We start from the raw sequence: 15952 nt of genomic DNA, 5'->3' as shown, positions 1-15952 counted from the left end.
GCCTGGCTCCTAAATTTTGCTGTCATTTTCTTACTACAAGGATGTCTTAGCGGCGTTGACGATGCTGGTGATCCTCTCGGCGTTGACATAGTCGTAGGTCAGCTCCTCAGGGTCGGTCTTGCTGCTCATCTGTGATAGCAGCAGCCCCAGCCAGTGGCCCATGACCGCTGACGTCTTTGCCTAGCAACAGTCAAATGGAAAATGTACAGTTACTTCTTGCCTAAGAGTATAACATTTACTTTAACTTGTATATGTTTTTGTACCAGGATAATTGGGTCCTAATGGTTAAAGCTCACATAAATGGGCCTTATGAACCCTGGAGATGAGACATAAAATACAGTTTTTTCGGTGCTCAAATATGCAGCAGGGTGAAACTGGAGGGCTTTTTCCATGAGCAAATCCCAAGACATCCCCACCCTCCACCCAGATACACCCACCAAACACATGGACCACCCTTGTGCGCTCTAGTGAGGACAATGTTTACTTCATGTAACCGTGCACCGCTGTCTTTCGAAAAATGCTGACATGTTTCTTTTTTTCTCCCTCTTCGCTTTCTCCATTGTAGACGTGTTGTTCTTCCTAGGATTCTAGTGACCACACCTCGCACGACGTAAGTAAAGCGCTCATCTGGGTCAAATATACATTTTCGACCTACGTCAGCTTGTATATCACCGACGCCCACCCATCACTTGTGGTTTGTGTTAGAGACATTTTAATAAAAACTGCCAAGACTGCTCAGGTGCTACAAGTAGAAAACACAATGCTCGTATTACACCAGAAGATTTGCGATAAAAAAATTGTAGTTAGCAGAAAGCAATAATATTTTCCCTTCTTATTAATTTATTTCAAATTATGTAATGTTTTAACAGTATTTAACCTATTTAAAGAGAATGTCAAATTAATTCACTATTGATGACTGACTTATGAATGCATGCGGCAGGCACAGGACATTGATGCATTGATTATACATACATGTTCTTTAAAACTGACTTTGAAAAAATGTTGCAAAATAGTTGTATTTTTAAATTGAGATGTTGTCTAACGTTGAATCCACGTTGGTTCGCAAATTACCAAACTTCAATGGTCAAATTAACTTAACAAACCTGACATTGGATAAACGTCAGTAAAAAGCATGTTGTTTCAACGTTGTATTTGTGTTGTAGAATATGGGTTGGTAAATGACCAAAATTCAATGGTCAAATCAACATCAGAACCCGACGAAACCTGACATTGAATAAACGTTGTCAAAGAGAACGTCGTTTCAACATTATGTTTGAGTTGCTCAACGTCAGAACCTAATTCAAGAAGTTGTCAACATTGTTACGTCTTGTGCCTGCTGGGTGGAGCCTTTTCACTGAAACTACAGACTATCCTAAGAAAATGACATACAATTTCATACAAAAAGTAGTGGACTGCAATAATGTTTACCTATGTTGCTAGGTATTGACAAATATAATTATTACACATTTTAAAGAAGTTTGTTATTTACCATGAATTGATTAACGTGGACCCCGATTTAAAAACGTATTCGGGTGTTACCATTTAGTGGTCAATTGTACGGAATATATACTTTACTGTGCAAGCTACTAATAAAAGTCTCAATCCATCGCATCAGTTGGTGACGTCTCGGCGCTCCGACCTGTCTTCACGCTGACGTGATGACCTCCCTACGGACTGGACTCCATTCATCCATCCATTTCTACCGCTAGTCCCATTCGGGGTCATGGAGGGTGCTGGAGCCTATCTCAGCTACAATCGGGCGGAAGGTGGTGTTCACCCTGGACAAGTCGCCACCTCATCACAGGACCAACATAGGTAGACAACATTCACACTCACAATCACATACACTAGAGCCAATTTAGTGTTGCCAATCAACCTAACCCCAGGTGCATGTCTTTGGAGGTGGGAACCCACGCAACATGCAAACTCCACACAGAAAGATCCCAATCCCGGGATTGAACCCAGGACTACTCAGGACCTTCGTATTGTGAGGCAAATGCACTCACCCTTGTGCCTGAACTCTCACATTATTAACTGTATCCACTCAGCATTCATTGCATTGGTCACCCGGCCCTTCCAAGGTTTTTCATTGTCGGGTTGAGTTTTTTTCTTACCGTGATGTGGTATCAGATCCGAGGATGTTGTTGTGGTTTGTGCAGCCCCTTGGAGGCATTTGTGATTAAGAGCTATATAAATCAACTTTGATTGATTGATTAATCGCTCGCTCATGACAGTTTGGGAGTATATTTTATATTCCTGTGATTCCGATATTATTTTCTGCCCTCTGTCCAACGTTCTTGTTTTTTGTTCCACCTTTGGGACGGCGTGGCGAAGTTGGTAGAGTGGCTGTGCCAGTAATCTGAGGGTTACTGGTTCAATCCCCACCTTCTACCATCTCAGTCACGTCCGTTGGGTCCTTGGGCAAGACTCATCACCCTTGCTCCTGATGGGTCCTGGTGAGCGCCTTGCATGGCAGCTCCCGCCATCAGTGTGTGAATGGGCAAATGTGGAAATACTGTCAAAGTGCTTTGAGCTCCTTTAAAAAGGGGTAGAAAAGCGCCATACAAGTACAACCCATTCACCACTTCCTGTCTGCCCTCATTGTCAGCTGTTGATTTTACTAATTTACTATTAATTAGTGGTTAGGTGGCTCACCTGTCCTTAATCACTAACCAGGAGGGTTTAATCTCCCAGTGTCGCCTTCCTTGCGATGCCGGTTTGTTGAATGTTCCTGGTGTGCCTTTTTGTGTTTTGCCTAACTTTGCTAAAATTTGTGCTCATGTGATCTACAGCTGTTGTCAGGCTGGTGTTTCTTGCTTTCTTATCTAAAAAAGGGGACCTTTTACTTTCATGTTGCCTGCTGTCTCTGCATCTAAGAGTCACACCGCCTGCCAGTATGCTCCATACTAATAAAACTAACATTAATGGGCCGGCCATTCAATCCTAAAGCTAAATGGATTCATAACATAACAAAAAAAATTATTTCAGCCCCCTTGTGTAATCAGATGTGGATTTAGTAGGATTTCATACATAATGTGTGCACTGCAATTGTTCAACATCGGACATGTTGTTTTTAACATAATGCTATGAAACAAATCCAGACACATAGCCCAAAATGTGTATACAGTGCGGTGCTTCTCAATAATCTTCTGTTAAGACCTCCTTTGGTAGAATACATTATTTTGTGCATGAATTACCATGAATTGATTGACATGGACCCCGACTTAAACAAGTTGAAAAACTTCTTCAGGTGTTACCATTTAATTGTCAATTGTACGGAATATGTACTGTACTGTGCAATATATTAAAACGTTTCAATCAATCAATCATAACCGTGACTATTTAGCTATAAAATTGTTGTAACTATACGTCTGCTTAACATTGTAATTTATTAACTTTAAAGGAGGCTGGCCTTTCCTCTTCTCCTACCGTGGTTAAAGTGAAGCTAGGTGATACATTTTGAAAAGTATTTCTAGCTGTTGCTCAGCTCATATTATTGATCAATTTTGAGAAGCAGGTGATTTTTTTTTTTAACATATTAAATATCAAGTTCTCCATAGTATTTTAATTCGGGAGAGGAGTTGGGGGCGGCGTGATAACATTTTGTTCTGAGGGAGAGCATGACAAAAAATATCCCAAACGTTTATTGAGTGTTGTTAAAAGAAAAGGTGATGTAACTGTGGTGAACATGCCCTTTCCCAACTACTTTGGCACCTGTTGCAGCCATGAAATTCTAAGTTAATAATTATTTGCAAAAAAAAAAAGTTTGAGTTTGAATGTCAAATATCTTGTCTTTGTAGTGCATTCAACTGAATATGGGTTGAAAAGGATTTGCAAATCATTGTATTCAGTTTATTTTTACATCTAACACAATTTCCCAACTCATATGGAAATGAGGTTTGTATATGCATTGGTCTTAAATACCTCCAGGGTTGCAAGTTGTGTGCCTTCCATGTCGATCCGGAAGGAGTACAGGTGTTCTGGGCTAGGGTCGGGCGAAACCTGGCAGCCCTCCAGCGTCACAGCAGGCTGGCTCACTTTGGTCTTATTCTTGTCCTGGTAGAACCACAACTGCCCGTTCTTGATGAGACACCAGCAGGTTCGCCACTGACTGTTCACAAGCACGTTGAGGTAGCCTGAAAAGGACCTAAAAGTTGGTATAATCCTGCGACCGGAGCGCAAATATGACAGTATTGGATTCTCACTCACCTGAAGTATCAACGCATTTTTCAGCGTTCTCAAATGAGGACGCTTTTTTCTTTCCGATATTCATAAGGTTGCTGAATTTTAAACCTGCGCTGTATTTTTTCTTCACTGGAAAAAAAGAGGTCAGTCAACTCAGATGTTAAACTGACTGAATTCATAAAAATAAAAAAAAATCTCACCATCTTTATTCTCGTTAGTCTCTGCATGACCCTCGTTGCTGCTGCCACTTTCTGAAGCCACAGAGTGTCTGTCGCCCACCTCCATCTGTCAGCATATAGCTGCATGTTACATATGGCAGCACCGATGTCTACAGCAGACCTGGGCAATTATTTTGACTGGGGGGGCCACATTTAGAGAAAAAAATGTGTCTGGGGGCCGGTATATCTATTTTTATAAACATGAATACAAAACCTCACAATAATGTCTAATTGAATGCTAAAACATGACAGACCGCCTTAAAAAACATAATGGAATTTTACATTTACTTATGCAGGATAAAACACTGAATATTGATCAAATATGAACGTCACACCCCCTTTCAATCCACACATTTTACAATCAAGTGAAACGCAACAAAAATGCAACAAACAGTGAAATTTTAACGCGAAGGGTACAAAATAAACCCACCTACAATCTGATATAGCTTTAGAACTTTGTTGTAAAAATCTTCCGCATCTGTGGCAACGCTCCCCACCCACACTGCATGGTGCCTCGTCTGAGCTGCTGTGACTTACATTACCATAGTGACTAATTAGATGACCATAGTAACTAATTAGATGACCATAGTAACTAATTAGATTACCATAGTAACTAATTAGATAACCAGTTCCTTTTCCTGAAGGAACTCTCCTGAAGGAATCAATAAAGTACTATCTATCTATCTAGTAACTTGTATATCATCCATAAGCACAGATTCCAACGATTAATATACTTAGTATAGTTCAAGACTTACGGTCGTTAGAAAACATCACTGCACATAATGGCAGCTACACTTTCCATCTTAAAGATCTAAAAAAATTATTTGGGAATGTACGGCGGGCCAGATTAAAAGGCTCAACGGGCCGCACGTGGCCCCCGGGCCTTAATTTGCCCAGATCTGGTCTATAGTAATACCACTGTACCATACAAATGTTTTACCTTAGTGCAAATGAGCCTTGGGGAGTCGGTGACACAATGCTGGATGTCGCCGTTCTCTGTCGGCTTGGGGCTGATCTCCTGGATCACCTAATGGGAGAAAAGTACGATATTGTCACATTTAAGTTGTGTAGATATTGTACAACACATGATCTGGTAGTTCGTAATGCTCACGGCAGGGAAGACAAAGAGAGGTGGCAGTAACAAAGTTAGTGGCAAAGCGGTGTCATAGGGTTGTTTTATTGCTTGATTGAGACTTTTCTTAGTAGATTGCACAGTACAGTACATATTCCGTACAATTGACCACTAAATGGTATCACCCGAATAGGTTTTTTTAAACTTGTTTTAAGTCGGGGTCCGTGTTAATCAATTCATGGTAATTGTAACGGCATTGTAAATACCACGGTATCAAAATCCTCACAATAACGCCGACATCCCTGCAGGACGAGGAATAGCTAAACATGCTTCACTACACACCGTAGCTCACCGGCGTCACCGTTAGCCATTCCGTAATGTAAACAAACGCCATTGGTGGATCTACACATGACATCCACTGTAATGATACCAAGTACGGGAGCGTATCCAGTCGATGATTACATCGATATTTTTTAGCATCAAAAAACTAATGTAAAGCATCCAAACAGAAGAATAAGTGATTATTACATTTAAACAGAAGTGTAGGTAGAACATGTTAAAAGAGAAAGTAAGCAGATATTAACAGTAAATGAACAAGTAAATTAATAATACATTTTCTACCACTTGTCCTTAACAATTTTGACAGAATAATAGAATGGAAAATAACACAATATATTAATGCATACGTCAGCGGACTAATTAGGAGCCTTTGTTCTCTTACTTAATACTAAAAGGCAAGTTGTCTTGTATGTTCACTATTCTCTCTCTCTCTAAATGTATACACACACACACATATATGGTTGGTATTATTTAGACCCCTTTAAATTGTTCAATCTTTTGTTTCATTGCAGCCATTTGCTAAAATAAAAACATTAATTTTATTTCTCATTAATGTACACACCATCTTGTCAGAAAAAAAAACTGAAATTTAGATTTTTTTGCTAATGTATTAAAAAAGAAAAACTGAAATACAACATGGTCATGGACTGGTCATGGTCTCAGTGTTGAGTAGAAGCACCCTTTTGAGGTAGTATAGCCATGAGTCTTTTTGGGAATGATGCAGCAATTGTTCCACACCTGGATTTGGGTAACCTCTTCCATTATTTATTGTAGATCCTCTCCATTTCTGTCAAGTTGGATGGCCAATTTTGGTGGACAGCCATTTTCAGGTCTCTTCAGAGATGCTCAATTGGGTCTAGATCAAGGCTCTGGTTGGGCCAGTCAAGAATGGTCCGAATGTACGTGTATGTTGTTAATAAGTTGTTCCGAAGCCACTTTTTGGTTATTTTAGCTGTGCTTAGGCTCATTGTGTTGTTGGAAGGTGAACCTGCGGCCCAGTCCTAAGCACTCTGGAAGAGGTTTTCTTCCAGGATATCTTTGTACTTGGCCACATTCGTTGTTCCTTCAATTGCAACCAGTTGTCTTGTCCCTGCAGCTCAAAAACACCCCCAGATCATGATGCTGCCACCACCCTGTTTCACTGTTGGGATTGTATTGGGCAGGTGTTGAGCAGTGCCTGGTTTTCTCCACCCATATTGCTGAAAATCAACACCAAAAAGTTCAATCTTGTTGTCATCAGACCAGAGAATCTTATTTCTCATAGTTTAGGAGTTTTTCATTTTTCATTCTGTTGGGCCACTCGGCCATAAAGCCCTGACTGGTGGAGGGCTGCAGTTATAGTTGATTTTGTGAAACTTTCTCTCATGTTTTCCCTACTGCATCCTGCAGCTCAGCCACAGTAATATGTGGCTTCTTCTTTACCTGTCTCACAAAGGCTCTTCTCCCACAATTGCTCAGTTTGGCTGGACGGCCAGGACTAGGAAGAGTTGTGCTCATCTCAAGCGTCTTCCATTTAGGGATTTTGGAGGCCACTGTGCTCTTAGGAATCTTTAATAATTTTGTAACTAAGGCCAGAGCGTGCCTTGCCACACTAGTGTCTCTGAGCTCATTGGGCAGTTCCTTCTCCCTCATGATTCTCATTTGCTCTGACATGCACTTTGAGCTGTAAGATCTTGTATAGACAAGTGTGTGCCTTTCATAATCAAATCCAATCACTTTAATTAAACACAGCTGGACTCCAATAAAGGAGAAGAACCATCTCGAGGGTCAGAATGAATAGACAGCACGTGAGTCAAATATGAGTGTTATAGCAAATGGTCTGAAGACTTTTGACCATGTGGTATTTCAGTTTTTTTCTTTTTGAATACATTTGCAAAATGTCTACATTTCCTTTTTTTATGTCAAGATGGGGTGCTGAGTGTACATTAATGAGAAATAAAATAAACTTTTTTGATTTTAGCAAATGGCTGCAATGAAACAGAGTGAAACATTTCCAGGGGTCTGAATACCTTTCGTACCCAGTGTTTGTGCGTATATATATATATATATATATATATATATATATATATATATATATATATATATATATATATATGTATATGCAGTGAAGAAAATAAGTATTTGAACACCCTGCTATTTTGCAAGTTCTCCCACTTAGAAATCATGGAGGGTCTAAAATTTTCACGGTAGGTGCATGTCCACTGTATGAGAGATAACCTAAAAAGAAAAATCCAGAAATCACAATCTATGATTTTTTAACCAGTTATTCGTGTGATACAGCTGAAAATAAGTATTTGAACACCTATCAGCTAGAATTCTGAACCTCAAGGACCTGTTAGTCCGCCTTTAAAAGTCCTCCTCCACTCCACTGTTTTGTCCTGAATCAGATGCACCTGTGTGAGGTGGTTAGTCCAAGACACCAGAGACAAAATTGTACAACTCCACAAGGATGGAAAGTGCTGCGGAGAAATTGCCAAGCATCTTGGTGAAAAAAGGTCCACTGTTGGAGCAATAATTAGAAAATGGAAGAAACATGACGGTCAATCTCAATCGGAGTGGAGCCCCATGCAAGATATCAACTCGTGGAGTCTTAATGATGCTAAGAAAGGTGAGGAATCAGCCCAGGACTACATGGCAGGACTTGGTCAATGACCTGAAAAGAGCTGGGACCACTGTTTCCATGGTCACTGTTGGTAATACACCAAGACGTCATGGTGTGAAATCATGGCACGGAAGGTTCCCCTGCTTAAACCAGCACATGTTAAGGCCCGTCTTAAGTTTGCCAATGACCATTTGGATGATCCAGAGGAGTCATGGGAGAAAGTTTTGTGGACAGATGAGACCAAAATTTACCTTTTTGGTCAGAATTCCACTCTACATGTTTGGAGGAGGAAGAATGATTCATACTGTCCCAAGAACACAATTCCTACTGTGAAGCATGGGGGTGGTAGCATCATGCTTTGGGGCTGTTTTTCTGCTCATGGGACAGGACGACTGTACTGTATTAATGAGAGGATGACTGCAGCCATGTATTGTGAGATTTTGGCCAAAAACCTTCCCTCAGTCAGATCATTGAAGATGAGTCGTGGCTGGATCTTCCAACATGACAATGACCCAAAGCACACAGCCAGGAAAACCAAGAAGTGGCTTCGTAAGAACCATATCAAGGTTCTGGAGTGGCCTAGCCAGTCTCCAGGCCTAAATCCAATTTAAAATCTTTGGAGGGAGCCGAAAGTGTTTGTTCCTCAGCGACAGCCCAGAAACCTGACTGATCTAGAGAAGATCTGTTGGAGGAGTGGGCGAAAATCCCTCCTGCAGTCTGTGCAAACCTGGTGAAGAACTACAGGAAACGTTTGACCTCAGTAATTGCAAACAAAGGGTACTCTACCAAATATTAATGTTGGTGTTCAAATACTTATTTTCAGCTTCATCACACAGATAAATTGTTAAAAAAATCATAGATTGTGATTTTTGGATTTTTCTTTTTAGGTTATCTCTCATACAGTGGACATGCACCTAACGTGAAAAGACCCCTCCATGATTTGTAAGTGGGAGAACTTGCAAAATAGCAGGGTGTTCAAATACTTATTTTCTTCACTGTATATATATATATATATATATATATATATATATATATATCCTTGTTTGTAGTAACAAATATGATTAGTCTTGATCATCCGGGCATTGTTTGTGTTCAATCCTAAACATTACAGCCACTTAATTTTATACACTATGACATACATTATTGATTATTTGGTTGAGTAGTTGCTTCTACTCAACACCGAGACCACAATCATATCGTACCGTGGCCTTAATACGGTGATATTTTGACACCGTTACATCTTTAGAGTGTAGTACCACAGCCTCAAAATGTGTACTGTATGTATCATGCTGTAGAGAACAGAGGTTTTAAATTAGCCTCACTTTTTAACGCTCGCAATGGGAAAAATACTGGACAGGGAGAGGTGCAAGAACAAGATTTATGTCAGTAACCCATTTTTTTCCATGTCGCTGTTTTGAATGATCGGCACTGTGTACCAGAGGTGGGGCGACACCTGTATGTAAGTGTACTCCACAATGTGGCGACAAAGCTGAAAAAGAAAATGAGGAACCAAATATTCATTGGCCAATTGACAGCAAAATCTTGCAAAAAAGACACTCCTTGTACCCACTTTTTTACATGAAGATATGGACATAGCTGACTTTGCTCGCTAAGCCTTCCCCCTTTGGTTACCGTTGTCATGACCCACAAACTTTCGTCAAACATGGCAAACAATTAGCCATCAATCATTAAAATTTCAGACAAAATTAGCAAATCTCTCATACTACTTGCTGAATATCTGTCGCATCTATAACTTAAAGGGGCCCTATTATGCAAAACTAACTATTTTTTAGCTATTTGTACCTGCATTTGAGCTCTGCAAAAGTCCTGAAAATTTGAAATCAAACCATGAAGGCATTGCGAACATACAGTATTTATAAAGTAATCTTGCTTTCCTTCATACTTCTGCTAAATGATCTGTTTGGAATTTGCTCAACCTGTGATGTTTTTCACACTAATAATAACATCCGTGGATTATCCATATATAGTGTAGATTTACCCAAAGTATTTTGCGCGAGTCCGCAATTGTAGTCTAAGATGTAGTCAATAAAATCTTTATTTTGCTATATTCTCTTGTTGTGGGGCAGACTGGCTCGTACATGCACATGCATCCTCCACTGTTGCCATTTCTAATACAAAGTAGCGTGTAGTTCAAACTTATATCCGTCAATAGACTACATATGGAAGCGCTAAAAACTACAACATGGCTGTCGGGGAGAAGACGCAGACAAAGTGGAGGCACGTAAATAAGACCGCACACAAAACGATGCTCCCTGAAGAGATGGTCAGAAAGCTGCTGGAAAACGGTCTGTAAAACATTTGTGCAAAAATTTGGAGAGAAGAACCACCATTGTATGTTATGGAGACCACAACGAAATGATTGAAATATAGAAAAAAATAATTAAATGACTCTTAAGAGGGGGCTACAATACTTCACCCATATCTGTGTTTTGGAAAGGTTTTTTGAATGATTGATTGAGACTTTTATTTGTAGATTACACAGTACTGTACATATTCCTTAGACCTAGACATAGACTTCCTTTTTATTGTCATTCAAATTGGAACCTAACAGTACAAATAAGAACGAAATTTCGTTGCATTAGCTCATGGTAGTGCAGGATAAAAAAAGCAATAAGGTGCAGATATAAATAGATTACTGTAAAGATAAATATATTGCACTGTTGCTGATACTAAATGGTAACGAATACGTTTTTCAACTTGTTTAAGTCGTGGTCCAACTTCCACCGTCCAGGTGGAAGTTAGTGCGTGTGGATGTGACATTAAGGCGGTTGCAAATGCCTCACAAAGCATCCTGCCATGAAATATATGCATAATGGTGTTTGTGTGGGTTTTGGGTGTTTAACGTCACACACTTGTCCCCATCATTGCAGAATATCCTTACATACAGAGTTGTCCTGCCTCTGTTATGGCTTGGCTGGTGTACTCCCAGGTTAACTTTGGCGGCATTCCCACAATTTGGGTGTTTTTGTCAAATCCGATCTTTTTAGTGGGCGTTACAAAAAAGAAATTAGATTTGTAATGTGAATGCAATCTGATCCGCATGCGGACATGACTTTGAACGGGCTGCAGTGTTTACGGAAATAGATATGGTTTCCACTCTACTTGGTCTAAGTACTGATGCATTTGTGGCAATTTCAATTAAAGTCAACATTTTCTGAACCATATTAAAGTTAAAGTACCAATGATTGTCACACACACTCTTGGTGTGGTGAAATTATTCTCTGCATTTGACCCATCACCCTTGATCACCACCTGGGAGGTGAGGGGAGCAGTGGGCAGCAGCGGTGCCGCGCTCGGGAATCATTTTTGGTGATTTAACCCCCCATTCCAACCCTTGATGCTGAGTGCCAAGCAGGGAGGTAATGGGTCCCATTTTTTAAGTCTTTGGTATGACTCGGCTGGGGTTTGAACTCACCATCTACCGATCTCAGGGCGGACACTCTAACCACTAGGCCACTGAGTAAGTATGATATGCAATCATATGATCGTGCGTAGGAAATTAAGATGCAAAAGGACAAATATTTTTGCTCTGGCAGTTTTTTGGAATACTTTGTTTTGATGTCTGCTTGAAGAGCATGTCTGTGAGAGTTGACACAGAAGCTTTCACGTGAGACAACATATTTTTCCTGTTTTTTGCTTCGTTGTCAACAATTTATTTTGTAACCGTCTATTTTGGCGAACAATTATTACATGTATCGCTTTTTGACTATATTCTGGTCGAATGAATGCGACCTGAGCGCGGGAGTGTTCACATTGAGGACACATCACATATATATATAAGATTAATTTCTGGGTCAAAGACGAAAAATTCCGAATTGCACAGTTCACACGGACATGAAAAAATCCGATACAGGTCGCGTATGGACAAAAAAAAATCGGAATTGACCTGCAGTTTGAACAAGGTCTTTGTCTTGCTCTCATTCTTTGTAGGTGTCATGTCTACGGAAAAACTCAGGGGATAAAAAAAAAAAAAAGGCGAGACACAGATCTAGTTCTTGCTGCATCTCCCTGTCCTTTTTCTACTGTAACGTGCATCCTGCCGAGCAACAAGTGCCAAAATGTGACAAACAATCGTCATTCTCCTTGAATGTACCCTGAGCCACTGCTCTGTCTGCTCCTTGCTCTGCAGCCCCAGCACGATGGCTTCCCCGCCGACGGGCACGATCTTCAGCTTGTGCTCCTTCCTCTTAAGCTGCTTCTCCTTGTAGGTGACGCTGCAGCCCAGCAGGCTGACATCCAGCAATGGTGTCTGCTCCTTGGAGCTCTTGTAGCACTGAAAAGCAGCAGATGTGAGTGACACTTAAGTAGGACAATAGTCAAAATAAAAACCGGCTTTTTTTTTTTTTTTTTTTTTTTACCAGGAGACGATGCTCTCTGATGACACACAGCTGCTTGGCCCACTGTCCCAGCCACTTCTTCCGCCACAGGAAGGCGCAAATGCGAGCGTCCTTCATCAGTTCAATGGACGCCTCGGTGGACGGCCACTGGTGCTGCGCCGACTTCCCTCTTGTTACCTCCTCCTCATCGTAGGACTCGTACGAGCTGCTGACCGCCTCACCATCTTCTGTGAGGTACGCCAGAATGACCGCGATGAAACGAGATGGTAAAATGGTTAAGTGGTGGAAGTGCTTGGAGGTTGTGGGGGGGTGAAGGACAGACAGGAAGTTGGCTTGTGCAGTTACATGGACAGACAAGACAAGTAGCTACCCCGGGTGATGACAGCATAGACAATGCTGTCAGAGCTCGCCACTCGCAACTGTCGCCGCGAGAGGAGGCCGTACATGTCTGCACTACAGCCAGGGGCAGCAGGAAGAGAAGAAGAGGGAAAATTGTGCCAAAAAGGTTTTTACATACAGTACAGGCTAAAAGTTTGGACACACCTTTTCATTCAATGAGTTTTCTTTATTTTCATGACTATTTACATTGCAAAACTATGAATGAACACATGTGGAGTTATGTACTTAAAGGCCTACTGAGATGAGATTTTCTTATTTAAACGGGGATAGCAGGTGTATTCTATGTGTCATACTTGACCATTTCGAGATATTGCCATATTTTTGCTGAAAGGATTTAGTAGAGAACATCCACGATAAAGTTCGCAACGTTTGGTCGCTAATAAAAAAGCCTTGCCTGTACCGGAAGTCGCAGACGATGACTTCACCCGTGAAGGCTCCTCACGTCCTCACATTGTTTATAATGGGAGCCTCCCACAAAAAGAACTATTTGGACCGAGAAAACGACAATTTCCTCATTAATTTGAGCGAGGATGAAAGATTTGTGGCTGAGGATATTGATAGCGAAGGACTAGAAGAAAAAAAAGGCGATTGCATTGTGAGCGATTCAGATATTTTTAGACACATTTTCTAGGATAATTCTGGAAGATCCCTTATCTGCTTATTGTTTTAATAGTGTTTTAGTGAGATTTTAAAGATTGTAAAGACATACCTCGAGGTCGGATGGCTGCGGTGAACATGCAATGTGTCTCAGAGAGAAGCCAAGCTCACAGCTGCCTTTTTTGACATGACAGCTGTTGCAGTACGACGAATAATCCATTGATGTCTCCGGTAAGATATATATCACAATTTCCCCATCCAAAAACATGCTGGTTAACGTAGAGAAAACATGTTCGCTTGACCGCTCTGTGTTAAAAACAAAGAAACACCGGCTGTGTCTCGGTGCTAAAGACAGCTGCAATCCACCGCTTTCCACCAACAGCATTCTTCTTTATAGTCTCCATTATTTAAAGAACAAATTGCAAAAAATTCAGCGACACAGATGTCCAAAATACTGTGTAATTAATTACGCCATGAACAGAGATGACTTTTAGCCGTGTTTGGTGCAGCGCTAATATATCCTTACAGTCCGTGACGTCACGCATACGCGTCCTCATTCCGCGTTGTTTTCAACAAGAAACTCGCGGGAAATTTTAAAATTGCAATTTAGTAAACTAAAAAGGCCGTATTGGCATGTGTTGCAATGTTAATATTTCATCATTGATATATAAACTATCAGACTGCGTGGTCGGTAGTAGTGGGTTTCAGTAGGCCTTTAACATTAAAAGTTGAAATAACTGAAAACATGTTTTATATTCTAGTTTCTTCAAAATAGCCACCCTTTGCTCTGATTACTTTTTCACACACTCTTGGCATTCTCTCCATGAGCTTCAAGAGGTAGTCACCCGAAATGGTTTTCACTTCACAGGGGTGCTTGAAGCTCATCGAGAGAATGCCAAGAGTGTCCGAAAAAGTAATCAGAGCAAAGGGAGGCTATTTTGAAAAAAATAGAATATGAGACATGTTTTCAGTTATTTCCACTTTTTTGTTAAGGACATAACTCCACGTGTTCATTCATAGTTTTGATGCCTTCAGTGACAATCTACTACAGTGGGGCAAAAAAGTATTTAGTCAGCCACCGATTGTGCAAGTTCTCCCACTTAAAATGATGACAGAGGTCTGTAATTTTCATCATAGGTACACTTCAACTGTGAGAGACAGAATGTGAAAAAAAATCCAGGAATTCACATTGTAGGAATTTTAAATAATTTATTTGTGAATTGTCGTGAAAAATAAGTATTTGGTCAACCATTCAAAGCTCTCACTGATGGAAGGAGGTTTTGGCTCAAAATCTCACGATACTTGGCCCCATTCATTCTTTCCTTAACACGGATCAATCGTCCTGTCCCTTTAGCAGAAAAACAGCCCCAAAGCACAAAGCATGATGTTTCCACCCCCATGCTTCACAGTAGGTATGGTGTTCTTGGGATGCAACTCTGTATTCTTCTTCCTCCAAACACGACGTGTTGAGTTTATACCAAAAAGTTCTATTTTGGTTTCATCTGACCACATGATATTCTCCCAATCCTCTGCTGCATCATCCATGTATCCATTTTGGTATAAACTCAACTCGTCGTGTTTGGAGGAAGAATACTGAGTTGCATCCCAAGAACACCAAACCTACTGTGAAGCATGGTGGTGGAAACATCATGCTTTGGGGCTGTTTTTCTGCTAAGGGGACAGGACGATTGATCCGTGTTAAGGAAAGAATGAATGGGGCCATGTATCGTGAGATTTTGAGCCACAACCTCCTTCCATCAGTGAGAGCTTTGAATGGTTGACCAAATACTTATTTTCCACCAGAATTTCCGAATAAATTCTTTAAAATTCCTACAATGTAAATTCCTGGATTTTTTTTTCACATTCTGTCTCTCACAGTTGAAGTGTACCTATGATGAAAATGACAGACCTCTGTCATCATTTTAAGTGAGAAAACTTGCACAATTGGGGTGTGACTAAAAACTTTTTTTCCCCACTATATGTAAATAGCCATGAAAATAAAGAAAACTCATTGAATGACGATAGTGTGTGTGTCCAAACTTTTGGCCTGTACTGTACATCCAATACACTAATTGGACACATTAGGTACAACATTTTTAGGTACCAGAATTTTGACATTTCCCTTAACATCTTTAGCATATTTACACGTTTCACTTCATTTGGGAAAAAAAAAAGTTTTCTG

The 15952-nt window shown here is 40.5% G+C and overlaps 1 protein-coding gene across 1 annotated transcript in view; it reads right to left on the bottom strand.

Annotated features, from left to right (window-relative positions):
• afap1l2 (actin filament associated protein 1-like 2) overlaps positions 1 to 15952 on the bottom strand; it is a 95488-nt gene that overhangs the window by 4105 nt on the left and 75431 nt on the right. The window contains exons 8-15 of the mRNA XM_061909844.1: positions 13145 to 13222; positions 12796 to 13001; positions 12531 to 12710; positions 5344 to 5430; positions 4386 to 4470; positions 4210 to 4314; positions 3925 to 4136; positions 35 to 180 (exon numbers count right to left, since the gene is read on the bottom strand). Coding sequence (XP_061765828.1) covers positions 35 to 180; positions 3925 to 4136; positions 4210 to 4314; positions 4386 to 4470; positions 5344 to 5430; positions 12531 to 12710; positions 12796 to 13001; positions 13145 to 13222 — 1099 coding nt within the window. The remainder of the gene's footprint in view (positions 1 to 34; positions 181 to 3924; positions 4137 to 4209; positions 4315 to 4385; positions 4471 to 5343; positions 5431 to 12530; positions 12711 to 12795; positions 13002 to 13144; positions 13223 to 15952) is intronic.

This window comes from Nerophis ophidion, linkage group LG08 (assembly GCF_033978795.1).
Source record: "Nerophis ophidion isolate RoL-2023_Sa linkage group LG08, RoL_Noph_v1.0, whole genome shotgun sequence".
NCBI classification, from domain to species: Eukaryota; Metazoa; Chordata; class Actinopteri; order Syngnathiformes; family Syngnathidae; genus Nerophis; species Nerophis ophidion.
This window is presented reverse-complemented; position numbering and strand designations above follow the sequence as displayed.